The 26,494-nt window shown below is 44.1% G+C and overlaps 2 protein-coding genes across 2 annotated transcripts in view; one reads left to right on the top strand and one right to left on the bottom strand.

Moving 5' to 3' along the window:
* The window catches only part of IFT74 (intraflagellar transport 74), an 84,319-nt gene that overhangs the window by 14,226 nt on the left and 43,599 nt on the right, over positions 1-26,494 (top strand). The window lies entirely within an intron of this gene.
* Positions 1,431-24,642, bottom strand: LRRC19 (leucine rich repeat containing 19). The gene is made up of 5 exons (XM_066604298.1): positions 24,468-24,642; positions 12,522-12,599; positions 11,136-11,655; positions 9,357-9,557; positions 1,431-2,389 (listed from the first exon to the last, which is right to left on the bottom strand). Exons 2-5 carry the CDS (start codon positions 12,588-12,590, stop codon positions 2,082-2,084), a joined length of 1,098 nt encoding a protein of 365 aa, XP_066460395.1. The 5' UTR covers positions 12,591-12,599; positions 24,468-24,642; the 3' UTR covers positions 1,431-2,081.

Below are 26,494 nucleotides of genomic sequence, written 5' to 3'. Positions count from 1 at the left end.
CAGCTGGATGTACTTGCAGCTCTCACTTCAGCCCATGTGGGGGTGCTTTAGACTAGCCGATGTATTGTTTAAACAAGCGAATGATGATACAGTTAGCTTTTACACTCCAGCAGTCTGTTTAGACCGGCAGATACATAATTATCTCGTTCAAACGAGAAATCATTCAGAATCGTTCAGTCTTTCACATTCGCTGTGTAAGTGAATGAAGGCGACTGAACAAGCGCTGTTTATCGTTCAATTATCGTTCACTTTCACTCATTCGAACGATAATCATTCTGTCTAAAAGCACTCTTACTAATGGCTCTGTCTCAGGCGAGATCACAGCTAGAACTGCTTTAGCTGTAGCTGTGAGCCAACCTGAGAGAGCAAGTTGAAGTGGGTTCCCCTCCTCCTGCCCTGCAGCAGCTCTCACCTCAACCTGCATGGAGCAGGGGACGTGTCACCCAGCTGCAGGAAAAGTACCTTTACACGGGACGACTATAGCATCAGTGCTTTCACGCAGGAGAGCTAGTTATTCATGGAATGGAGACGGAGCGTTCTGGAGAACTCTTCCGGCCGCCCACCTCCATTCACTGCAAAGGGGCAATCATTCATAGATGAACGACTGCCTGTTTACACAGTCTGATAGTTACTTCGCTTTTAGGTGAGCTGAAGACCCAAGTGAGTGATTTGGTGGCCGTGTGTACACGGTCTGACTAGTGATAAAAATCGCCCTTTTTTGTGGGTTTATACAGGCTATAATCACCCTATAGAGTACAATGGGCTCTCATGCGCATATAGACGCGGCAAAATAGTACATGCTGCTTTCTTTTTTGCGCTTGCGTGTTACGCAATTCCAACACTCATATGTGATCAGAACTGATTAGGGCAGCGTAACCGATTGCCTGCGAATTACTGCATATCACACACGTGTACAGCGCACGCGGTAATCTTACGCCCAGCTGAACCTGGCCTTACTGGAGTCATTTAGCGGGTCATACAGCCATTAGAGAAGCCTCCCTTTACCTTTCATTGTCTTTTATCAAGTCCAGCAAGAGGAATTTCATATTTTCATTACAGTATGTTTAATAGTAAAAGGGGAACCTTCTTTTATTTTGGAGTTTTGCATTGGCAAGTATAATAGATTTGCAGCCAAGAGGCTCCTCTTGAGTCCTGACGCTCATTGTGAACATAGCTGAATCCTATTACAGACATTTATAACATTGTGTTTAATAAAGAATGTCACTTTCCTCCTCTTTTTCCAGACTGTGGGGAAAAGTAGCAGCTCATAGAAGTTGTCTGGTTCATGGGATACAGAATATGCAGCCCCCAACTTGTCCGTACTTATTCAGATTGGTGGCATACTTGTGCGACTGCTGATAATAGTAGACTCCAGCAATAGAGCAAAGGATCTGAAAACTATGGAGGGAATCTCATGGCTTGGACATCAGAAACTGGCATAAATTATACCGGAAATGTACACAAAGTTGGACTTGGCACACAGTTCTATGTAGGTGCCAAGATGCAACTAATACATACATGTGAGCCAGGGAAAATTATATTAACCCTTTGCAATCCGATTTTGGATTCAGGGTTTCATAGGGGGCTTTCTCTTTCTGACTTTATACAATAGCGCCATCTGTGGGCTAGAGCCAGTACTGTGGTGTGGGACATGCTGGAGAGGCTCACGACAACAAAGCAATATACAGAAAGAATACCCTGCCGGACGTCTTCCGACATCGGAGCTCTACTGCCTTCAGTCAGAATGTCTTTAGTCGTCAGACAGTGGGTTGGAAAGGGTTAAGATCGGCGTTGACTATTTAACGTTTGTGATAGTGATAGATCCTCTTTACAAATAAAATACCTGTAGGAAATGTTGCATCGTATAACAAATTATCAATGCGTTTGCGTTCTACACGTTCGGACTGGGTCGTCTTAGAGGGGTTCTAGGCACTGAAGCAGGACTCCATGAGAAAACCATACATGTCTTTCCCCATTACGTAGATGTAAGATAATCTAATGTATGTAATTAGACCGTTGACTTCATATTCTACAGTATTTATAGTTCTTTTTAAGGAAATAATTGTCTCTGAAGGTTAAACTTAACTCTCTTTTATATCGCGTTCATCGATGTACTTGTCTTCTATAAATCCATCTTCTTCAGGCACAAACGAGTGCGTTTGCTCAAAGACCACAACGTTATCGTCGTCTTGAATTTTGTCATTATTGCCCATGTTGAAGTCCACATTGAATTCCTCCTCAAACATGTAAGGATCTTCTTCTTTTAGACGATGATGATTGTAGCTTAGAATGAAGTTGTACCATTTTGGGAACTTGACTGCAATCAGTATCAGTAATGAAGTAACGATTCCAATAACGATTACTCCAACCAGAAAGGTCCAGCTGTTCCCTGTTGGTAGAAAAATGTGGGAGCTGAGACCTGGATGACATCTCACAGAGAGGAAAATCTAGATATCTGTTAGTGCAGATACAAGCAATCTGGTATATCTAAATATTTATTTGCCAACGGAATGAGCATAGCTCTTTAACTCATTAATGAATAAGCACCATAATTTTATGGCACTTGGTTCTGGGCTTAAAGGATTAAAGCTCCTGCAATGAGCACTTTGTAGTGACCACCGGGTGCCCCCTGCCATAGCAGAGCTGCAGGGCCTTCGCAGACCCAGATCAGCTCTGTCAGTGACTATTGTTACACCAACGGGATGTTTTCTCCTGTAACTGGGGTTACTACAGATGTTACAGTGGAAAAGTGTGAAATAAAAAAAAAAAAAGACAATGTGAATGACCCCCAGAGTCTTGTATGACGTCAAGGGGGACATAGATGTTGAAAAAATAAATGTTTAAAAGAATAAGTAAAGAAAAAAATTACAGAATAAAATAAAAAAGACCAACAACCCACGTTGCCATACGGGCCCTGTAATCTGAGACCATACAAATTGTGAATCAAAACATGCAAAACAAAATGAGGAACCCAGTGCTGTACTTTATTTTAGCGCAAACATTCTAACTTTTAAAAAATGAATAACTCCTAAATTTGAAAAAAACCTTTTTTTTTTTGGCTTTTAATCCCAAAAAAAGAAAAATTGAGCGTGAAAATCTATTTTAAAAATAGCCCTATATGTCAGGAAAAAAATGCTGCAAAAATAATTGTGGTAGTTGAAGAAAGAGAATTAGGGCAGTAAAACCACCACATGGGCAAAATCCATAAAAAGTGTCTCGTCCTTTTGGACTTAGACACACTGGTCCTTAAAGGGGTTGTCTCGCGCCGAAACGGGGTTTTTTTTTTTTTCAATAGGCCCCCCGTTCGGCGCGCGACAAACCCAAGGGATGGGTTAAAAAAAAAAAAAAAGGTTTAGTACTTACCCGAATCCCCGCGCTGCGGCAACTTCTTACTTACCTTACCAAGATGGCCGCCGGGATCTTCACCCACGATGCACCGCGGGTCTTCTCCCATGGTGCACCGTGGGCTCTGTGCGGTCCATTGCCGATTCCAGCCTCCTGATTGGCTGGAATCGGCACACGTGACGGGGCGGAGCTACGAGGACCAGCTCTCCGGCACGAGCAGCCCCATTCACCAGGGAGAAGACCGGACTGCGCAAGCGCGTCTAATCGGGCGATTAGACGCTGAAATTAGACGGCACCATGGAGACGGGGACGCTAGCAACGGAACAGGTAAGTGAATAACTTCTGTATGGCTCATATTTAATGCACGATGTACATTACAAAGTGCATTAATATGGCCATACAGAAGTGCTGAACCCCACTTTCTTTCGCGGGACAATCCCTTTAAGGGGTTAAGTTGCATATTCAATTGTGTTCCTTCTCAATTATGCAGCATTTCAGTGACTTGATAAAACCAAGCCTCAAGCAACAATATTCATTAATGAGCTGGCACTGCGGGGGAACCCCAATATTAGGGGCACTAAAGTAGGATCCAATCAGTATAAACTGTCACTAAGTGCAGATGATCTCTTGTTGTGGGCCACTGATCCTGTCTTGTCTCTGTAGTCTGTGATAAGGGAGCTGGAGAGATTCGGCCAACTTAGTCACTTGAATACCCATTTTGATTGCGGTCATTGATGGGCTGTAAAGTTGCACATAAATCTTTTAAGACGGTGGCTTGGCTGACTAGACAACCAGACTAGCTCTAGCTGCCAGGAACTGAGAAACCTCAGATCTTAGCAGTTTAACCCCTTACATGCCACAATCAATAGCAACTGTAGCATGTAAGCAGATGATGGAAAGGGAGCTCCTTCTTTCACCCAGCAGTGCGATCGCAGAGTACTGATGGGTTCTTATGGCAGTTGGAAGACAGAATAAAGCCTCCATTTAACTCAGGCAATTAGAACCCACCTTCTGCAGAGTCCAATAGGCTGCTGTCTTAGGTTCAGTAGAATGCACTACATAAGTAATGCAGTGTACTACCCTTGCAATCTAACAATCACATTTTCAAGTCCTCTTGAGGGACTAAAAAAACATAATCAAAGTTCAATAAAGTTTAACTTAAAAAAAATCCAGTTTAAAAAAACAAAACACGTTTTTCCCCACCAAAACCCTTTTAAGTGGATAAAATAAAATACCAAAAATGTTTAAAAGAGTAGCGCATAATAGTAGGTTTTACCGTGTTCATAATGATCCAGACGATGAAAATATTTAGTTATTCATCTCGCATGGTGAACGCAGTAAAAATAGTTTTAAAAAGTAATGGCAAAAAGCACATCCAAAAGTCACATGTACCTCAAGCGGGTACCAATACAATAAAAACTGTGTAACTCTTCCTGCAAAAAACAAGACCTCACCTAGCTCCTTGATGGAATAATAAAAATGCTATGGGCCTTAGAATGCGGCAAGGCAGATTAAATTTTTTTTTCTTAAAAAATATTGGGGGGGGGGGGGGGAGGGGGTTCGTACTGAAATAGTAAAAAAAAAAAATCTATGTAAAAGTGGTATGGCAGTAATCATACTGATCCGGGTAACAAAGTCATCCTATTGTTTTTTCCGAATAGTGAACTCTGTAAAGCAAACACCCCCACCCTAAAAAATGGCAGAATGTCCGAGGGGTTTTTCATCTGCCCCACAAAAAAATTTAATTAAAGTTATACAACACTCTATATGTATCCCAGAGTGGTGCCATTAAAAAATGCACCTCCCCCCACCCCAAAAAACCCTCATATGCCTATGTCAATAAATTATTGCTCTTGCAGTGCAACTATGAGAATCACTTGGTCCTTAGAGCATAAAGTAGGCTGGTCACTAAGGGGTTAAATACCTTGCTATACACATTATTACCGCTCCATCCCCTTATTCTACAATGCACGTCAAGGAAAATTTTAAACTTTTCCTTCCAAACGTCTGTCCTTGTTTGGCAAGATGAAATTTTTACTAAAATGGACACTTTACCAAGATTCTTAGATACTGTATCTATCAGACGCTTACCATCTTGGTGCCACAATCATATTTTTGGAAACTATCTAGGGCAGGAAGCAAGCTTGTCTGGAGCACCAGTAGGCCTTGCGTTTGCCAGACAACACTATTAAGCCCAGTAGCTGAGGGAGGCGTAGGCTTACCTGAGTCTAAACTATATTGCCAAATAGCGGTCCTTATGAGGGCAGCAGATTAAGTTGGCTTCCTCTACCCGTACCCAATGTTTTATGGGAGAACTGTCCCCCTTAGCACTGAAGTCAATACCATTGGCCAGCAAAAACCATGGACATGCCTTAGGTCTCACTAATTTCTTACCCAACAATTCCTCACTGTTTGGGACAGGATCATTGGTAAAAACAACCCTTCGCACATTCTGGGTCCTCTCACTCCACTTTTTGAAGTCAGTGGAAGCCATCAGATCAGAAGCCATCAGATCCGCGGCACAACCGCAGCTGACACTGCGGGCGTGCCGCGGATCCCACGGGAAAGCCGGAGTTTTAAAAAAAAAAACAAAACTGTACAGTGCATGTCCGTTGGCGAGTCGTGAGGACCATGTACAGTATATCAAACCCGGAAGTGGAGAGGTCAGCGCGGACGCCGCTGCCGGAAACATACAAGTAAGCAACAATCGTTAAGTGTAAACACGAGCAGTCGTGCGCTAGTCATTCACTTGTCATTAGCTGCAGGTTTTTAGCCAACATGAAAACCATCATTCAGCCGCTCAAAAGACGATTGATTTGAATGGAATTCATCCAGTCTTTTGAGCGGCTGCAGGATGGATTTTGTTTGCCTTGCATACAGGATGAGTACGTTGTTTACTCATGCACGGAAAAGACAATGGAATCTGCAGACCAGATAATCCCTCGCATAAACACACACACCCACCTGAGCAAACAACTGCTACTGAGTTTACCATTATCTGTATGTGTAATTTTGGCAAAAACGGCAACAGTTCGTTCATTCGTGCGGCCATTTTAGCGATAATCATTGCGTGTAAAAGAGCCTTAACTGCTTTGAGTCCCAGGAATGCTGCGTTTAGTCTGAACGATGATGGCTCAGAAAATCGTTCAAATGAGCGAAACTGAACGATAATCATTCTGTTTAAACGCAGCCAATGACTGATCGTTGAACAGGAATCGGGCACTAGTCATTCAGTTTTAGCTGGCATAAAAATCAGTGCCGACTCGTTGACTTGTCAGGCAATTTCAAACCTGATCATTCAGTGTTTCACATAGGAATGTGAGCGAGAACCACACGTTTGTCAACGACAATTGTATAGTCTAAAGACGCTGCCCGAGCGCAGGCCAGCTGGTGGTGAGGTCACCAGGCTGTTTGCACGGGCAAACAAGAATTGTTTGATTCTCATTGTGTATAAAAGGGACAAAAGTCCCTGTATTTGTGTGATTTCTTTTACCTTCCCTTCGTGCAGCGTCAGAGTAGAATCAATAAACCCGTGAACTACTCCCTGCTTTCCTTATCTTTATTGTAGCTATTTAAAAAAGAGGTTGGGTTGGTGTGACAAACAGGTTCACACAAAGTGAGGATATGAAGTGACAGTGTGTCCTGACTACATAGCATGGAAGTGGATGCAGATTTATTAGTTTGTCACTAAAAATTATTATTCCTCAGATGGAGTGATGAATATCCGCAATAAAAAGGCACAAAAGCAGAGACAAAATTTATATAAATCTTAATCTTGTGTTTGAATACTGCAGACTTGCAGTGCTTCATGTGCACACCCAGGTTTTAAATGGAAACTAAGCAAAAAGCATTGGGAAAACAAGCCTAAGCTGGCACAATAGAGGAACTATATACAAATAAAAAAAAAAAAAGGATTTCTCATCCGTTGCATTGGGGGACACAGCTTAGACCATGAGTATAGCTACTGCCACTAAGAGGTGGACACTAACCAAAACAAAGTGTTAGCTCCTTCTACCAGCTATACCTCACCTGCAGCACCAAGATAATTAGTTTTAGCTTAGTGTCTGTAAGAGGTAGACCTCTTCAATCAACCGGTCTACTGCGGTCATACTTCTGCATCTGGGTATACGGGGTAGAAACTAGACTCTGTTACCCCACGGAGGAGGGCAAACGGTCTGGAATTAATCTGTTGCTAACGCGACCCCCAGAAGTCCAGGAGGCATGGTCAACGTCCGTTTGACCCTGACCCACCAGCTGTAGTGGCCCTCCATTGGAGCACTCCCTTCCTACTCAAAGACAAGCGAGCCTAAGGACGTGCACTACTGGAGTCCCAGAGATCTACCGTACATGGAAAAAAGGGAGTATTCACTAGGTAAGTATACTTTCTCCCACTACCACCACCACCATCAACACTACCACTCCCTTCTTTGTTCCATCTCCTCCCACCATAGGGACCTCTCTACTCTTCTAAGTTTCTCTGGCGGACCAGAGACTCAGACTGCTTGCTGGCCCGGGAGGGTTGAGGGATGTTCCTGGCAGCGAGACTTGCAGAGGGCCCTTGAGTGACTGCAGGACAGTTTCCCCTGGATTTTTTCACCCAGTTGGTGGTTTTTCGCCACCTGCTCAGAAACTGTGGGTGCAGATCCAACTGCTGGGACTCCTAGTGGCACCTGGACTTGTGACACACCACGAGAGGCAATGTGCATCGCTTGCTCATAGGTTTCACTGTTGCGGCACTTTTATGGCCCCCATTGCTGGTGAGGGCCCCAGCATTCTTTTACCCTAAGGTGTCGGCCTTCCACATTGTCTTACCTTCCCTCAGCAGCTCAGCCACTCATCCAATGGAATGCGCTCTCCACTTACTGGATTTGATTCCAGCCTTGAGCATATACTTTGCCCAGACATCTTCCTTCACACAATCCGTCGCTGTTGTGATCCCTAATGGTCCAACAAGCTGTTGTTTCTTACTGGATCAGTTTGGCCGTAGCAGAGGCCTACCATGCCAAGGCCAGGGAGCCAGGAGGAATGTAGCTGGTAGGAGGAGCTAACACTTTTTTTTGTTTCATGTTCGCCTCCTAGTGGCAGTAGCTATCCACACAGTCTAAGCTGTGTCTCCAACTTATTTTTGTAAAAATAAATTTTAGTATGTAAACGAGGAGGTGGTTGGGCAGATGGAAACATTTTATGTATTGTGGTTTCCAATTTATTCATCTAATATAAAAAAGTCCACAGGCTTTTTCTTGCACCACACTTTGACTCCTTTGCGTGAACTTTGGTGAATGATTTTGGGGTCATTAGATTTGTGACATCCTCCCCACCGCCATAAAATCTGAGTTTGATATATTGAGTGACCGGTCAGGTCAGGTCAAAGTTCCTATGTTAAATCTAGCGGCGCTGTTGTGCTTCAGCCAACAGCGCCGCTAGGATGAGTCAAGTGTTGTTAAGTAACGTTCATATCAAGTGCTTACCAGTTTGACTGTTGTCATATCCCCAAAACGTGAAAGAGCAAGCCGTGAACGGCAAACTGTTCAAACCGAATCCTTTGGCTTGACCACGTAGAGACGATAATCGCAAGCGAATGCGTGTCTCCAGTAGGTCAACATCACGCCATACTGAAGTTTAAACTCTGGGATGCATGGACAACATTTGCCAGCATTGTAAGGCCCTGCACGTTCCAGCTGAATGGAGCCGTGACCACTACAGGTTGTGTTACCGGAATGGAAAGGCCATATTGGAAACATTCCCAATCCATACTCAATTTGAAGAGTTTACAGCACGTTCTTAAAACATTTACAACCATTTTTCTAAAACATTTTATGTTCGTGTAGCAAAAATTGGGTCAATCTAGTATTATATCAAACCTTAGATGTACAAGTAATATCTAGTGATTTGGCAAAACGTGATTGAGAGGACTCGTCACTTTAATATGTTGTACAACCTGGAGACTTTAGATGTATACACATTATTAAGAGTATGGTATATTTTTAAGAAGGAACATGGGGATAGCATACCTTTATTAGATGTAGCGTTTGTCTCATTCTGGGCCGTCGTCACAAGAGATGTAACGTTGTCGAAAGAGATGACGGACGTTGTGGTGGAGACATCACTACTGCCACCGCAGCTTAATAGATCTGACGGTGCTTTATTGATTGCCTTTACTGTATAGTTTGTCATGTTCTTTGGTGTCGCACACAAAGTGATGTTCTCATCTTCTGCAAAGAAAGCAACATATCAATATAACGCCAAACTGAGAAATATATACATGAGATTCACTTTACAAGTGGAAGAAGCCAATAGTTGTGGGTGGGCTCTGATACAGATTTTACATGGGAATGAGAAGCTTCAAGTTGTGTCTTAGAGCATTCTGCAAAACGCCTATTGAGGTTGTATGTACACAGGCGATATTCCTACAGGAGTTCCGTAAGATTGCAATATGGTTGGAACGCGCACGGAAAAAGAAGCCAATCATTTAAATGGGTTCATTCACACAAGCGATTGTTCCCTCGAATCAATGGTCCGAGTTTGAAAACTTGCAGAATGTCCTATTGTGCGTACAAGAATAGGAGATGTAATGTGCCTTGTGCCGCCCATTGGACAGCACACAGATGGAGTGTCCTTGTCCTGTGCGATGCGAGTTTCTCTGGCGCAACTCACACTCCCTGTGTAAATGCACCTGAAGGCCGGCAACACACGGGCGATAAAATCGCGTGAGGTTTGTGCTTTGAGAGAAGTACAAATCTTGCACAAATATGAACCCCATTCTCTTGAACGGGGTCATACACATGAGTGATGTTTTCCCACGATGCTATGCGGGAAACAGATCACTGCATGTTCTATCTCGTTGCGTGCTCTTGCATTCCAGCCCCCATAGTTTTCAATGGGGCTGGCAGCAGCATCGCTAAAGCCATTGAAAGCAATGGGAGAACTCTGACATGCTCTACCGCGGGTGTCACAGCTTTGGCGCGGGATTACCTTCATCCCCGAAGTGATGCAAGGCTGTTTTGCCATGAAACCGCCACGCATCGCTGGGGATTTTACATGAATGCCGAGCGTGATACGGGAGCAGGATTCACAGCCCCGTATCGCTCTTGCCTGTGTGAAGATAGCCTAAGAGTTAAGTTGCATGTGTTCATTTAAAGGGGTTTTCCACAAAAATACTATTGATGACTTGTCCCCGGTATAGGTCCTCAATAGTTGATAGGCCAGGCGCATGCCACTTGGGACACTGGCCGATCAGCTGATCAGGCTCCCGCTGACAGCGCCTATATACACAGTGGTCAGAGTGGAAGCCATTGCTCCAACCCCTGTGTAATGGCTGGCACTTTTAACTGCTGCAGCAGCACTCATTGAAATGGGACCTCCACCTGCAATTTCATGCCTTGGCCACTATACCGAGGTTGGAGCTAAGTCTTCCGCTCTGTTCCCCAATGTGTTGTGGCGCTGACAGCAGGTGCCTGATCAGCTGATCATCCAGGGTGCCAAGCAGTGAATTCCAGCCAATCAGCTATAGATGACTTCTGCTGAGAATAGGTCATCAATAGTATTTCCCTAGAAAATCCCTTTAAGCCAACTCTAGTGTCTACCAGTGCTGTCATTCATATAACCAGTCCCCGGCCAGCTTGGACCTCCCTGCGGGGAGCGCTCTGAGTGATGCCAGCGATACTCGCTCCTGTGTAACAGCCCCGGAGCAAGCATCACTGAGACGAGTTCCAGGCATCGTTTGCCCAACACTTCGACTCATGTAAATGGACCTTTTATATGTACGGTGTAGCTTGGGGTGATCTGCTTACCAAGAAGGACCATGCTGGTATTTAACCTCACCGATAGACTGATAAGGGAGCAGTTACAGTCCCACGGATTCCCGCTGAGGGTTATAGTCAGAGAGCTCTTCAAGTCCTTCAGAGACTCTTTAACATCCAGGTTAGTCAGGCTGTTGTTCTGGAGGTAAAAGGCTTGCAGATGCAATGATGGCATCTGAATGTTTTCCGGTAGGCGCGAAATTAAATTGAAGCTAAGATCCAGAATTTTGAGACTTTCCAGCCCAACAAGTGCCATTTCTCCAATAGATGTAATGGAGTTCTTGCTGAGAAGTAACACTTCAAGTTTTGATAGTCCACTGAAGGAATTGTTCATCAGCTCCTTAATCTTATTCTGGCAGAGGTTCAGCTCCGTCAGGTTAGGATAACTCCGTAGGGATTCTTGGTCTTCTGGACTCAAGGAAATATTGTTTTGACTCAAATTTATTTTGGTTATATTCTGTGATTCACTTTTAGGGATGTTTGTGAGATTTTTCCCAGAAAAGTCAGGTTCCTGCAGATACAGATGAGCAAGAAATACATGTTAAATCGTGAGGCTGCAGGGGGCAGTCATGAACTGCAATGGAAAAAGCAACAATCCTCCGACATAGTTATTGTAGACCCGAATGTATCCTGCATATTTACAAGTTTACCATTATTATTGTGTGTGTGATACGCAGTGAATAGAACCCAGTGATTTCAATGGCTTTGTTCACGTGAGCGTATTTTTTTGGGCAAAGTGCAATCATGTGAAAAGAAAATAAGCAGCATAACCTACTTTGCACCGTAATAGGCCAATGAAGAGAATAGGTGGGGGCAAATATGGAGAAAACCTATATTCACTGCATATTTGTGCACATGAAAAAACACCGGAGCGGTCAAAAAAAAATTCAGGTGTAAGCAATTTCTGGTCGCGCAAATATGCAGTGTATTTGCACGACCCAAATGTGCTTACTCCTGTGTGAAAGAGCCCTAATAGTGACCCCCATAGGGGCCTCAGTAGTAATAGTGACGCCCCATAGTGGCCTTAGTAGTAATTGTGACCCCCATAGTAGTCCCAGGGATGCTGTTCGAACAGAGGCCGATAGCAAACCCCCTCTGGCCAAGCAGCATCCCTAACTGCTTTACACTTACCATGCCTGCAGCCCCGGGCTGGTGGTGGCAGCTGCTGCTGAGTCTGTGATCGCTGACCTCTCGCTTGAGCAGATGCTGGCAGGGAGATGTCAGCGGTCACAGACTTTGAACAGCGCCGAGGCAAAAGGTCAGTGATCATGACTATGCCGCTTGACCAGAGTCCTTTTCACATAAGAGTTTTAGCTCCGACAACCCCTTTAACATAGCAAAGGGCAACTTTGTCCGTGTCTCTCCCAGTTGGCTTACCAGTGAATCTTGGCATCGAACCCGGTTGTAGAGGCTTCCCATGCAGATCATAAGCAGAATTATTTTCATCTTTCCTTTCTGAGGAGAACAATTTGAAATGTGTTTTTACAGTCCAGCCCCATGTTCAAATATAGTTTTGTATACTAGGTAAATATATTATTTATACACCTTTTAAGGCTTTGCTCACATCTGTGTTGGGCCATTCCATTTTACTGTACTGCCTTAGAAACAGAAAAATAGAATGCCGGCCAAGAACGGACCAAACGGCGTCTGACAGCCCCGTTGACTATAGTGGGCTCCGGCAAACTTCCATTCTATTTAGTAGCACAGCTTGCTGCATTGTTTTGTCCAGGACTTTGCACCAGATCTGCGCCAGACGCTCTCGATGGAGCCTCTAATGCGGATGTGAACAAAGCCTAAAACAATTAAGCAATGATACTTAAAGACATATGAAATATATCCACAGGTTAAAATGCAAATTAACTTTTTGACAGACTATGTCGCTCCAAAGTTTCACCTACCTGAATAGGCTACTCTGGAGATCATCCACTGTCCTCTACTAGGCTGCCGCTGAACACTGAGCTGCTCATTACAATGGGGCAGCACCATCATTGGACTCAGCATAGCTAATACTACACTTGTCAACTGCATCACACAAAGTTATAACTCCTCTGTCACCCAGGAGGTTCTATAGAAGGTCAGACTCATTGTAGCCATGTGCGAGGTGGTTACTGAATTGTTTTGGACGAAGATTCTCCAAACACCTAATGGCCCTTTTACACCAAACGAGAACCTCCCGTCATCAGCGGCTCGTTCGCGCTCCTGCAGCCTGTTTAGACGGGCAAATCATCCTCGGGAATCACAAGACTTTCGTTCACACATCATTCTGTATTTCATATTCACGATCGCTGTGTTTAAATGCAACGAGAAGCCAACGAGCCAATGATGATTTTTATGCCGGCTGAAACAGAATAGTGAGCGAGAAGCCTACGATTCTCATTAGTCATTCAGTCGTTGGCTCGTGTTTAAACTGAACGATTATCCTTCACTTTTTGATTTTTTTTTTTTAACTATAATTGAGCTGCTTAATTCTTATTGGTCTGTACGTAATGACTTTACAGGTTGTTTTCAGCCCACGTTAATTAAATATTAGTGCAGATACGCCTGCTACTAATTATACTGTCGTTGAAGCCTAATTGGTAGGTTTGTTGGGTTTTCTCTGCTTTGTATACTTCAGAAGAGGTTACATGTAGTACATGTCTGTGATTGTTCTCAGCAAGAGAAACGACGTAATCTTGTAGATATGATACCTTTTAATGGCTAACAAAAATACATGATGTAATAATAGCGAGCTTTCGTACCAACGCAGGGTACTTCTTCCGGCTTAAATGGATTGGATCTGAAGAGGCATGCATATTTATACACACTTATAACATACATACTTATGACAAGGCACAGATATGGATGTGATTGGTTCGCACTTAAAAGGAGTTCTGCAAAACAGAAAACAAACTTTTTTTGTCTAGGCACTGATAGCGGAGTGAAAGTTTTATGGTCCCTAAATTACTGTTGGAGGGTGGAGGGGGGGAAAAGGTCAACAGGCTCGAATTGTTCTAAGAGATACACAAACATTTTTAGCTAAATACTGATAAGGGAGTGAAAGTTTATGGTCCCTGAATTACTGTTGATGGGGGTCTTATCTGTGCAATCAAGTCTCACACTTCCCATTCACGCATAAATCCTGGGGAATAATTTAACCCAGTATTCAGCGTGTCAAAGGTTGTTATCAATTTATATTCCCAAATTCTTCTGTGGTTTTGTGACTTGAAACCACCCTTCAATATCAAAACTCTCATATCTCTTATGTTATGTCCATGGTTAGAGAAGTGCTCGGCCACAGGTAATTCTCTTCTTCTGTGTTCAATCGTGTGGCGATGGGATCTCATCCTGGCTTTCAGTTTCTGTCCTGTTTCTCCAACATAAAGACCCCCAACAGGACATTTACTGCACATGATTAGGTACACAACATTGGACGAGGAACATGTGAATGTCCCCCGGATCTTATAGTCCTGCTGTGTGTTGGGAATCCGTGTCCTGTCCGCAGTCAGTACATGTGAGCAGGTCTTACAGCTCCTTACATTACAGGGATAAGTTCCTTTTTGTGTGTCAGAGGGTAATGCACTCCTGATTATAAAGTTCCTCAAGTTAGGGGGTTGCCTGTAACACAGAAGCGGAGGGTCCGGGAATATGGTTTTCAGACGGTCATCCTTGTGCAGGGTATGGTGGAGTTTTCTTGCGGTTTTCCTTAGTACCTCTAGTTGCGGATTGTAGGTCACTACTAGAGGCACACGATTGTTTCTTTCCTTCTCCTTGTATTGGAGTAGTTGACTTCTGGGTATCCTGGTGGCTCTGGTGATTTGGTCATCAATTGAGGTGGGATGGTAGCCCTGATTTATAAATGTTCTTTTAAGATGGTACAAATGTTCCTCTCTGTCTGTTGGGTTGGAGCAGATCTGGTTGTATCTGATGGCCTGGCTGTAGACAATGGACTTTTTGATGTGTTTAGGATGGAAACTGTCCCATCTGAGGTATGTGGGCCGATCAATCGGTTTTCGGTACAGGGATGTCTGTATTGAGTTATTTGAAATCTTTATGGTGGTGTCCAAAAAGTTGATTTCTGTATGCGAGTAGTTTAATGTCAGGTTTATGGTGGGGTGGAATGCATTGAATCTTTCATGGAATTTTATTAATTCTTGTTCGGTGTTGGTCCAGATGATCATGATGTCATCAATGTAGCGGAAGTAGGCCAATGGTTTGCTGGGGCAAGAGGCCAGAAAGTCACTCTCCAGTTTTGCCATAAAAAGGTTGGCATATTGCGGTGCCATTTTACTGCCCATGGCAGTCCCTGTGAGTTGCAGGAATTTCTCTTTGCCAAAGGAGAAATAATTGTGTGTGAGAATGAATCTTGTGAGTTGTAGCACTGCATCAGAGGCAACCCCATTGGCCTCAAGGTGCGCCTGGCAGGCAGTCAGTCCATCCTCGTGTGGGATGTTGGAATACAAGGATTCCACATCCATAGTGGCCAGGATGGTGCCATTGGGGAGGGGACCTACGGTTGACAGTTTGTTCAGTAGGTCCGTGGTGTCTTGCAGGTAGCTGGTTGTGTTTCTCACCAGTGGTTTGAGGATGCCTTCCACCCATCCTGAGATTCCTTCAGTGAGGGTTCCCACACCTGAGATAATCGGTCTTCCTGGGTTGCCAGCTTTGTGTAGTTTTGGAAGCATGTAGAATGTCCCCACCTTGGGGTTCTCCGGTATCAAGTCCAGAAGTTTTGTGGAGCCCACAGACAGGCTTCTAATGACCCTTCTCAATTCCCTCACATATGTCTGAGTCGGGTCTTGATTCAGTTTGGTGTAGTATCTGGTGTCCGTCAGCTGTCTGTTTGCTTCCTTTTTGTAGTCCGATGTGTTCATGAGGACTATAGCACCACCCTTATCTGCAGGCTTAATTGTGATTTCCTTGTTGCTCTTAAGTGCATGGATGGCCCTTCTTTCCTGCATATTGATATTAAATGTTTCACTTCCATGCTTGTCCAGTATAGTGGATTGCACTGCATGCCTAAAGGAGTCTATGTATTTGTCCAAAGTGCGACTCCGGCCAGGAGGGGGCGTCCAATCAGACTTCTTTTTGGCCCCAAGTTTATCCTGTGTTTGTGTGCTTGAAAGGCCTGTGTCCTCTTTATCATGAAAGAATTCTTTCAGTCTTAGTCTTCTGAAATATTCCTCCATGTCACTACAAAGTTCCGTTTTGTCAAGTGTTTTAGTGGGACAGAATGAAAGTCCCCTGGAGAGGACACTGAGCTCCACCTTACTGGGCTTGTGAGATGACAGATTGATAACACAGCTGACTTTACCTTTGTCCGTGTCCCGTTGGGGGTTCTGTTCCCTCCCGCCAGACTCGGGGTGCTCCTGATCTGTGTTTGGGTACAGGCCTGCTTTGAGTCGAAGTCTCTGGAGTTTCTTTTCCTTGTTCTGAATAAGGCAGCATCGTAGTGTTGTATAAAAGTGTTGCATTTCCAGGTTCACGTCCTCTGTAAGTGTATTTCTTAAAGTTTGTATGTCCACAAGGGCCTTATTCTTGTTGCTGTAGAAGACGTGGATAAGGTGATTCCGCAGTCTCTCAGAAGTCCTGTAGCAAAGACGTTGTGCATAACGAGTGTTGTAAGTGTGCAGAGTTGGGTTCTTTAGGCAGAGGCCTTTGGGAATTAGATGTTCCTTCTTGCATCTGGCTAGAAAGAAAATGTCGCTGTCCAGTTGTGCCAACTTCTTCAGAAGATGTTTCAGTTCCATTTTTGTACGGTACATTCTGGTATCCTCCATTAGGTATAATGAAAACAAAGATCTGGTACCGTGTTAGCCAGTAGAGCAAAATGTGATTGTTCTCAGCAAGAGAAACGACGTAATCTTGTAGATATGATACCTTTTAATGGCTAACAAAAATACATGATGTAATAATAGCGAGCTTTCGTACCAACGCAGGGTACTTCTTCCGGCTTAAATGGATTGGATCTGAAGAGGCATGCATATTTATACACACTTATAACATACCGTATATACCGGCGTATAAGACGACTTTTGAACCCCGAAAAATCTGCTCTGCAGTCGGGGGTCGTCTTATGCGCCGGTAATACAAAAAAAAAAAAAGTGTAAAAAAAAAAAATTCATTACTCACCTGCCCCGGCGTTCTGTCGCGCTCCGGCAGGATGTCGCTCGCTCCGGCAGGCTGTCACTCGCTCCTCATCCCCGGCGCAGCATTGCTTTCTGAATGCGGGGCTTGAAATCCCCGCTTCCAGAAAGCTAATACACACGCCGGCAGCCATGACATCATTGAATGGCTGTGATTGGCTGAAGGCGCACGTGTTAGCAATCACACCCATTCAATGATGTCATTGAATAGTGTGATTGGCTGAAGCCACGTGTGCTTTAGCCAATCACAGCCATTCAATGATGTCATGGCTGACGGCGTGTGTATTAGCTTTCTGGAGGCGGGGATTTCAAGCCCCGCATTCAGAAAGCTATGCTGCGCCGGGGACGAGGAGCGAGCGACAGCCTGCCGGAGCGAGCGACAGCCTGCCGGAGCGAGCGACATCCTGCCGGAGCGCGACAGAACGCCGGGGCAGGTGAGTAATGAATTTTTTTTTTTTTCTCCACTGAATACCGGCGTATAAGGTGACAGTTGGGGGGTCGTCTTATACGCCCCGTCGCCTTATACGCCGGTATATACGGTACATACTTATGACAAGGCACAGATATGGATGTGATTGGTTCGCACTTAAAAGGAGTTCTGCAAAACAGAAAACAAACTTTTTTTGTCTAGGCACTGATAGCGGAGTGAAAGTTTTATGGTACCTAAATTACTGTTGGAGGGTGGAGGGGGGGAAAAGGTCAACAGGCTCGAATTGTTCTAAGAGATACACAAACATTTTTAGCTAAATACTGATAAGGGAGTGAAAGTTTATGGTCCCTGAATTACTGTTGATGGGGGTCTTATCTGTGCAATCAAGTCTCACACTTCCCATTCACGCATAAATCCTGGGGAATAATTTAACCCAGTATTCAGCGTGTCAAAGGTTGTTATCAATTTATATTCCCAAATTCTTCTGTGGTTTTGTGACTTGAAACCACCCTTCAATATCAAAACTCTCATATCTCTTATGTTATGTCCATGGTTAGAGAAGTGCTCGGCCACAGGTCATTCTCTTTTTCTGTGTTCAATCGTGTGGCGATGGGATCTCATCCTGGCTTTCAGTTTCTGTCCTGTTTCTCCAACATAAAGACCCCCAACAGGACATTTACTGCACATGATCAGGTACACAACTTTGGACGAGGAACATGTAAATGTCCCCGGGCTCTTATAGTCCTGCTGTGTGTTGGGGATCCGTATCCTGTCCGCAGTCAGTACATGTGAGCAGGTCTTACAGCTCCTTACATTACAGGGATAAGTTCCTTTTTGTGTGTCAGAGGGTAATGCACTCCTGATTATAAAGTTCCTCAAGTTAGGAGGTTGCCTGTAACACAGAAGCGGAGGGTCCGGGAATATGGTTCTCAGACGGTCATCCTTGTGTAGGGTATGGTGGAGTTTTCTTGCGGTTTTCCTTAGTACCTCTAGTTGCGGATTGTAGGTCACTACTAGAGGCACACGATTGTTTCTTTCCTTCTCCTTGTATTGGAGTAGTTGATTTCTGGGTATCCTGGTGGCTCTGGTGATTCTGTCATCAATTGAGGTGGGATGGTAGCCCTGATTTATAAATGTTCTTTTAAGATGGTACAAATGTTCCTCTCTGTCCGTTGGGTTGGAGCAGATCCGGTTGTATCTGATGGCCTGGCTGTAGACAATGGACTTTTTGATGTGTTTAGGATGGAAACTGTCCCATCTGAGGTATGTGGGCCGATCAATCGGTTTTCGGTACAGGGATGTCTGTATTGAGTTATTTGAAATCTTTATGGTGGTGTCCAAAAAGTTGATTTCTGTATGCGAGTAGTTTAATGCTGAGCTGTTGGCTGTACATGTCTGTGTGACCCTTTCCTTACTTATTATGGTAGGTGGGCATTGTACCCGTGTCCTACTTGTTTTTTACATATGAAAACCCCCTTACTCATGCATCTCACCTATATGCTGATTCACTTACAGTATTTACCATATTTTATGAATTTACATATTTGTGCTGCTTGAGTAGCAAACTTTACATTTTTTTTTTAAGAGTAAGGGCGGTTTCACACGGGCGTGATTCACTGCGTGCCGCATGGAAGGTGCCACCGAGCAAGTATGCAATGACATTGTGTACTTGCTACGTGTCGCCAATCTCCATGCACTATCTTGACGTGTATGTACACGCAATAGGCGGCAAGCTAAAACATGCTGCGATCTTTTTTACATGTGTATTTCGCACAATATGTGTGAGCGGCAACATGGGAGCCCATGGCAGATTGGTACAGCGTATTACACACGCAAAACCCACACACTTAGTACACTGTCAACACATGCCCGTGTGAAGGAGCCCTAATCCAAAGTGAGAACACTCAAAATATGTGCTTGGTAGAACTGCTTTGGTATCAAGTTAAACTCAATATTGAAATTGCAGCATCAAGTTGGAAAAGTTTTGGAATTATGGAAATCACAGGATCCAAAGACATTTTAATGATATGCAAGTAATGAAAAAGTGAAAACCAAATATTCAGAACATTTTCAGTTTTATTTAGTATCAAGTATGATCGCTACGCGCACTTACACACTTTGGCATGCTAACACTGAGGTTATTAATGGTTGTCGGAGGATTGTTCTGCCATACAGAATGCACTTGGGCACGCAAATCATCAAGATGCGTTACTAGCAGCTCCCGTTGCAATGACGTTCCAGATGTTCTCAGTGGGAGACAAGTCCAGAGACGCTGAGGGCCACGGTAGCACATTTAGGCCATGCAGGCTGCTCACAGTTGCACTAGCAACATGCATCCTGGCGCTGTTGTGTTGAAGAACAGCTCATTAGGCACTTCAAGAAATGGCCATACTACTGGTCCCATGACCAAATAAACATAATGCTGAGCTGTTAGCTGTACATTAAATGAAGACTAGGGGGGTCCAGCTGCCATACGTTATGCCACACCGCACCATAATCCCGAGAGTAGGACTAGTGTGACGTTCTCTCGTAAAGGCCTCTTCTTGGTCTTGCCCAGACACATCTCTGACTATCGTTGCATCCAAGATAAAATTGGGACTCATCACTAAAGAGGTTAGACCTTCATTCCGGCCTCCATTGCTATTTTCTTCTGCCCCACAGTAGCCTTTGCGTATGGTGATGTGGGGTCAATGGTAGACCTGTCGCTGGATATCTGGCTTGTAGACCAATGTTGTGCCAGTGCCTTCTGATGATTTGTGTAGACACTGTTCAACGCTCTAGGCTTGGGATGAGATGTCCAATTTCACTCGCAGTGCAGAAGGCATCACTACGCGCCATTCTTCTAATCAGACAATCCGCCTATGCAGAGGTTCGACTCTGGGCACCGCTTGCTGTCATTCGAGTTTATAATTTTCCCAACCACTGGGATGCGAAATATTAAATAGGGCTGACATCTCGGCCTAGGTGCGTAGCAATCGGACGGAGTGATAAACTAAGATCTCTCAGGTCAAGGATTCTGTCCCCTTCCGTTTGCAACATGTGGCAATAACCGGCACATTGACTCACAGGAGGCATTACACAATCCTACCACAAGACTTTATCTGATTTTTGAGTCTTCATGTGGCTGAGAAACTTGGCTTTCAATTTGGCTTTTATGCCATTGAAGCCCCTCACCCAAGCCACAGATTGGAGCTAAGTGCTTAAAAATGTGATCATATCTTAGTGACACCTTTTTTACTTCCTCCATTTCCTTAACCTTTCAACTTTTCCTTCTTGGTGTTGCAATTTCAATATTGAGGAGTGTATCTTCCTACACTGAATGGGCCACTTTATAAGAGACATCTGCCCTTGCACAATTGGAGCTTCCCTGTATGAAATTTATTCACATGACCCTCAATTGCAGTATAAAATCAAGTGAACACAGACTGTACAAAATCAAGTTCAAGTCAACTTAATAAGACCATTTGGCTGCATGTTCCAGCTGACAGATTCCCTTTAACTCTATTTAGCCCTGCTTGTGGCAGGGCTTAATAGGTGAATGTTAACAATACAATATACAGGTGAATGTTAAGAAGAATCTTGGACAAACAATGGCTGCACTAGCTTCTCTTTCATTATGCATCATTTGGGTAATGTGCCTTTTACACGGGACAGCAGTCTAAACGACTGCATGAGCGCTGGCGACACCACTAAGGTCATTAGCGCTCTTCACCTACACACTGAACAACAAGGCTGCGATCCAGTGATGGTTTTTATGCTGCCTGAAAGTCCACGATCCAGCGCTAACGAATAGTGAATGAATTCTGAGTGGTAATTGTCCCGTGTAAATGGCCCATAAGACACTCCCTCTGCAGTGATTAACCTGTGCTGGCCTGTCAGAGCAGCATGTAGGGATTTAGACTATCAATGCATACTAATGTGTATCGTCTAACTGCGAAGTTGTGCGGCCATCGTTGTTCGTCCAGGCCAGAGGGTCTGTTGCAGAAGCAATCAAACTATTGCACAGTCAAGTCCCCTAAGGCTGGATGGACATTTGTTTTTTTTCAGCCTAGCATACTATGTTACTATGTTCTCAGAAATCCAGTAAAATAGAATTGGGGGAAATAGGTTTTCTAAGGAAACACATTTACAAATAAAAATAAAGACAAATCAAGTTTCATTTGGAGATCCAATCAGTTCAGAGATTCACCCACTGCCCTGATTTTTTTTTCTTTCTTAGGGACCCCCCTTCATTACTCTGGGCTTCAACAATAAGGTCCTTCAGGTATTTAGCTGTAAAGATGTTCTCCTGACTTCTGTTCCTTGGCCATGACCCAATTTGTAGTTTGCCATTGTCTGCTGACCGTTTTGAACTTCACATGCCCTGACCTTGGCCTGTCTACAAATGTGAACATGCTCCATCTGACTAGATCTTGCCCCTGCTGCCTTGGTACCCTTCCTCCAGTCCATTAAAACATCAGTCGTTACTAAACGGAGACCACTCCAGAGATGGCAAACTTGGGCTTCCCTGTAGAAAGTCCATACCTCTTTGAAGAGGTAGTACAGTAAAGAATTCACAATCCCTCACATTCCACCCCTCTGGTTTACTACACACAATCCATAGCACCCTAGTGGGTGCAGTTCAGATCTGGTAAGCCTTGCAACATATTGAATAATCTACTCTTTCGCCAGGTGGCTCCTCTCAGGTTTTGAAAAATGGCTTTTTTAGCTTACAGATGGGAGAGACATATTTGGCAGGCTGTGTTAGTTCACTGATGTTAGTGGGCATCAGGAAAATGCGCTTTAATAAACATGGATATTGCATGGGTATGTCGTACACTATGTATGCAGTAGGGTTGGGTTTGAAGCACCCATCGTTGTCAGAAATGATCATTTCGTGTTTTTTGCATGTATAGAAATTTACCTTCTAAGTCTGAAACTTTTGAAATGTAACTAAATTTTCAAGTAGTTCTTCAGAATAAGTTGTGTGTACGCGAGGAATAACCCATTCTGGCCACTATATGACTTGTATCCTAAATGTATTACCATATTCTCCTCATGCAGTGTGTCTCTCTGATTTTCACTCTCTCTGGGAGGAGCGCGGTAATATGAGGTCTCCTCTACACAGTGCACAAAGAAAACCGCAGTTTCTACTCTCTATAGCGTGCATAAAGAAACAAGATCAGACTGTAGGACACTAGAGAAGTGCTGAGCAGTGTAGATGTGATTCCAGTAGATGTCAGACATACTAAGCAACTCCATATGAGCTGTAGCAATATCTGAGTCTTTGTCTTCCCTCTCCTTCCCCCTCCTGTCTATTCTCCATAGACTTTTATAGGCAGCATGAGTCATCTTGTTATCTCTATTACTAGACATGCATCACTTGACAACAGATAGTGTATAGCAAATTAAAAGGAAGGGAGACCCCCCCCCCCCCATCCCCAGTGGCCAGTACATTAGAGGGGGTTTTAGCACATAAAAATGTAATTTTAGGAAACTAAAGTAATTTTACACTTTTGCTTGTTATTATACGGTATTGGATATCACATAAGCACAAGTTGTTTGAAACGTCAGTGACTATTTACATGAAAGTTGTTCATATATTGACCACTCCAGGAACTGCTATGGGTCGTGTGAAGGAGAGAGCCCTGCTCAGATTGGACTTCTCCCCTTTCCTAGTAAACACTGTGAACCTGCAGCGTGCCCATCCTCTTCACTCGCACCACATAACAGCAGACAGAGGAGTAGCACCGGACCTGCACTAGTATATCGGGAGTAGATGGGAGAATTTATTAGTGAAACCACATCAAAGAAAAGACGTTTTGACTGGCTGAGGGGCGCCTTGAAATCAATGGGTGAAGATTGAGATCCCCAGCTGCAGCTGTCATATTCCTTCAGCCCCGCATGGAATGCGAAGCTGTCGCCAGCCCCATCGAAAACAATGGGAGTATACCTCATCTCTCCTGCCACGGCTGTGCCAGCCACAGTGATGAATGGAACCCCCGCAGTGATGCGGCTCCTTGTGAAAACACCTCGCATCCAGGGGCTCTCAGAAGGACTGTGAGAGTGATATCGCCCTCCCCAGTGTGCAGGAGCCCTTAATACAAGTGAACGACTTACAAGAAGCGTTCGATTTTCGCTCATCCATTTTCTACAAGCCTAAAAACCACCGTTGGCTTGTTGACTTATGGTGCACTTTACACACTGATCATTCGGTGCTTCAGATTCACTAATACAGCGAATGTGAAAGACTGAACGGTGTTCTTTTGAACGAGCCAAAGATGTATCTGCTGGTCTAATTGGGCTGGAGGAGCGCGAACGAGCTACCGATGACGTCACTCACTGGTTCACACGAGAATCGGCCCGTCTACAAGGGCCCTTACATAGATAGCATTTACTGATGATAAAAGAACTATAATTAAGGCAGACGTCCTGGGTGATTAGGCACTCCCTGTGTAATGAGAGAGGTTTTTAGTTATTGCTTACATAAGACCCATCACCATACTGCATTTAGATAGTGTTTGGTAAATCCTTTTTGACGAGAGAGACTTTCAGAAAGCCAGAGCCGTTGGCCAGTGTACCCTCCTAGAAGGGAAGAGTGATGGTGGATGTTCTCATACATACAGAAGACATGCGTGGGACATATATTAGAAGGATAGGGAATAGTCTACTAGAACGCAGGTGTTTCACTCCACTCCTACTTGTTACAGCATTATTATCCTTCCTTACATTGACCTAGGCACAACACCCATACAGAACACTTTACATAGTCGTCACAATGTATTCTCCTACCTTTTGAGGGATCGAACCTTCTTCACCTGCAAGCGTTTGTGTAGAGACAAGGAGGACAGCAGCCGAACAGCAATTCCTTGTTCCGTTCTAACCTTTGTACTCCCCATCAGGTGTTAACACTTCTTTAGCAAAAGATTGACTAGTCATTTCTTGTCCTCTATGGAGCGTAATCCAATCTACAGCCAATAAGGAAGTAACAGAACTGATTAGATGTTTTGCATTCTGACCTCTGTGGAATAATCAGGTCAGTGGTAACGAGGTCTCTTACACGACCTGATCTGTCAGGTTGTCTAATGAATATTTAGCGTTTGGCTGGAAGTATGCAATTAAGTAGATATTACTTGAAATGCCTGTATGACTACAACCGTATGAATGTGCAGTAAGGTGTGAGTAATAGGAATAGTTTGGGAACTTTTTTAGATCTAATCTCAAGTCATACTTCAGTTTAGTGCTTGTATTAGACGTCAAGTGCCAGAATACACTATGAGTTTCCTAAAATCTTTTATTGCTGTGAAATTTGGTATTTACCGTATATTTGAGCGTACTAAAGATAATGTACGGGACATTTAGCAAAGTCATCTAAATGAAAATAGAAGCTGTCAACCACTTTATTGCTGCAGTTTAAGAACGGCTCTGCTAAATGAAACCTCGTATCTGGTTTCATATTGTGGGTACCTGGTTGCGACACGTTTACCCTGCAGGATTCGTTCATCTCTCCTCATCCTCAAATTTGCCATAAGAAAAAAAATATCAGAAATCCCTTTTGTTACACTTAAACAGCAAATAGTCCCTTTATACAGTTGCTCAACCAAAGTCTTCTCTTGACTCCTCTCTCGAATGGTAATATCCTCTTCCAAATGTGAACGTCCTAGGCAGGCAAATATCTCAATACCAAGTTAGTCAAACTCCAGGGTTGTGCTCCTGGCACTAAGATGCAAAGATTATCATTAACAATCTGAATAATTTTTAAAGAGGTTTTCCAGCTCTTAAAAATATATGACGTATTCACAAAAGAGTTCATCTATAGCCTATCGGTAGGCCCAACCGATCAGCTGTTCACCCAGCCGCTCTCAGCTTGTATGGAGCAGGAAGCAGAGAGCTTCTTACATTCTGCAGTGGTCCTGGATTCACTTCAACGGGAGCTGTGCCTGCAATAACACGCCGGACCACTGCACAATATACAGAGCTAAGTGCTTCCTTCCAAGATCACAAACAAAAGAGTCCTAGACCGCATACAATCAACATTTTTTTTGGAGGGCACAATTACGAAAGTCTTATACTTCGGCCACATAATGCAAGCTAGTTCATTAGAAAACTTGATTAGGCTTGGAGGGGTCAACGGTAAACGAAGATCTGACCGCCAAAGAACGTGCTGGCTTCATACTATCAAAGCCAACGCCAACATGCAAATGATCGAACTGAAAGAAGCCGTAAAAAACAGAACCGCGTGGAGATCACCGATCCGTAAAGGGTCCGAGAGTCAGCCTGACTAAACGGATTTAGATAGATAGAGGTATTTCCTGCTCCATACATGGTGACTTCAAGAGAAATGTACGGCAGCATGAGATGGTAGTTTGACCAACCCCACTATAGTCAATGGGTCCATAGTGCGCCACTTGTTTCCCTCATAGGATGGCTCTGTCCCTAGATGGCATCCCGCTTTACTGTTCTAATCATGGAATAGGAAAACAGAATGCCACAACGCTGATTGAACTTGGCTTAAAGGGATTTTCCAGAGAAATACTATTGATAACCTGTCCTTAGCATAGGGCACCTATAGTTGATTGGCTGCGGTCCGCTGCTTGGCACCCAGCGCGATCAGCTGATCAGGCGTCTGCCATCACCGCCACAACACACGGGGGAACAGAGTGGAAGCACTTAGCTCCGCCCCCCGTGGAGTGGCCGGTACTTGTAATTGTAGTTCTTATTACAGTCAATCATAGTTGTACTTGCAGTTACAAGCACTGGCCACTACACAGGGGTTGGAGCATCAGCTTCCGCCCTGTTCCCGTGTGTTGTGGCGCTAA

Source organism: Eleutherodactylus coqui, chromosome 5, assembly GCF_035609145.1.
Source record: "Eleutherodactylus coqui strain aEleCoq1 chromosome 5, aEleCoq1.hap1, whole genome shotgun sequence".
Classification (NCBI taxonomy): domain Eukaryota; kingdom Metazoa; phylum Chordata; class Amphibia; order Anura; family Eleutherodactylidae; genus Eleutherodactylus; species Eleutherodactylus coqui.
The sequence above is the reverse complement of the archived record's forward strand: the minus strand, read 5'-3'. Positions and strand labels throughout refer to the sequence as shown.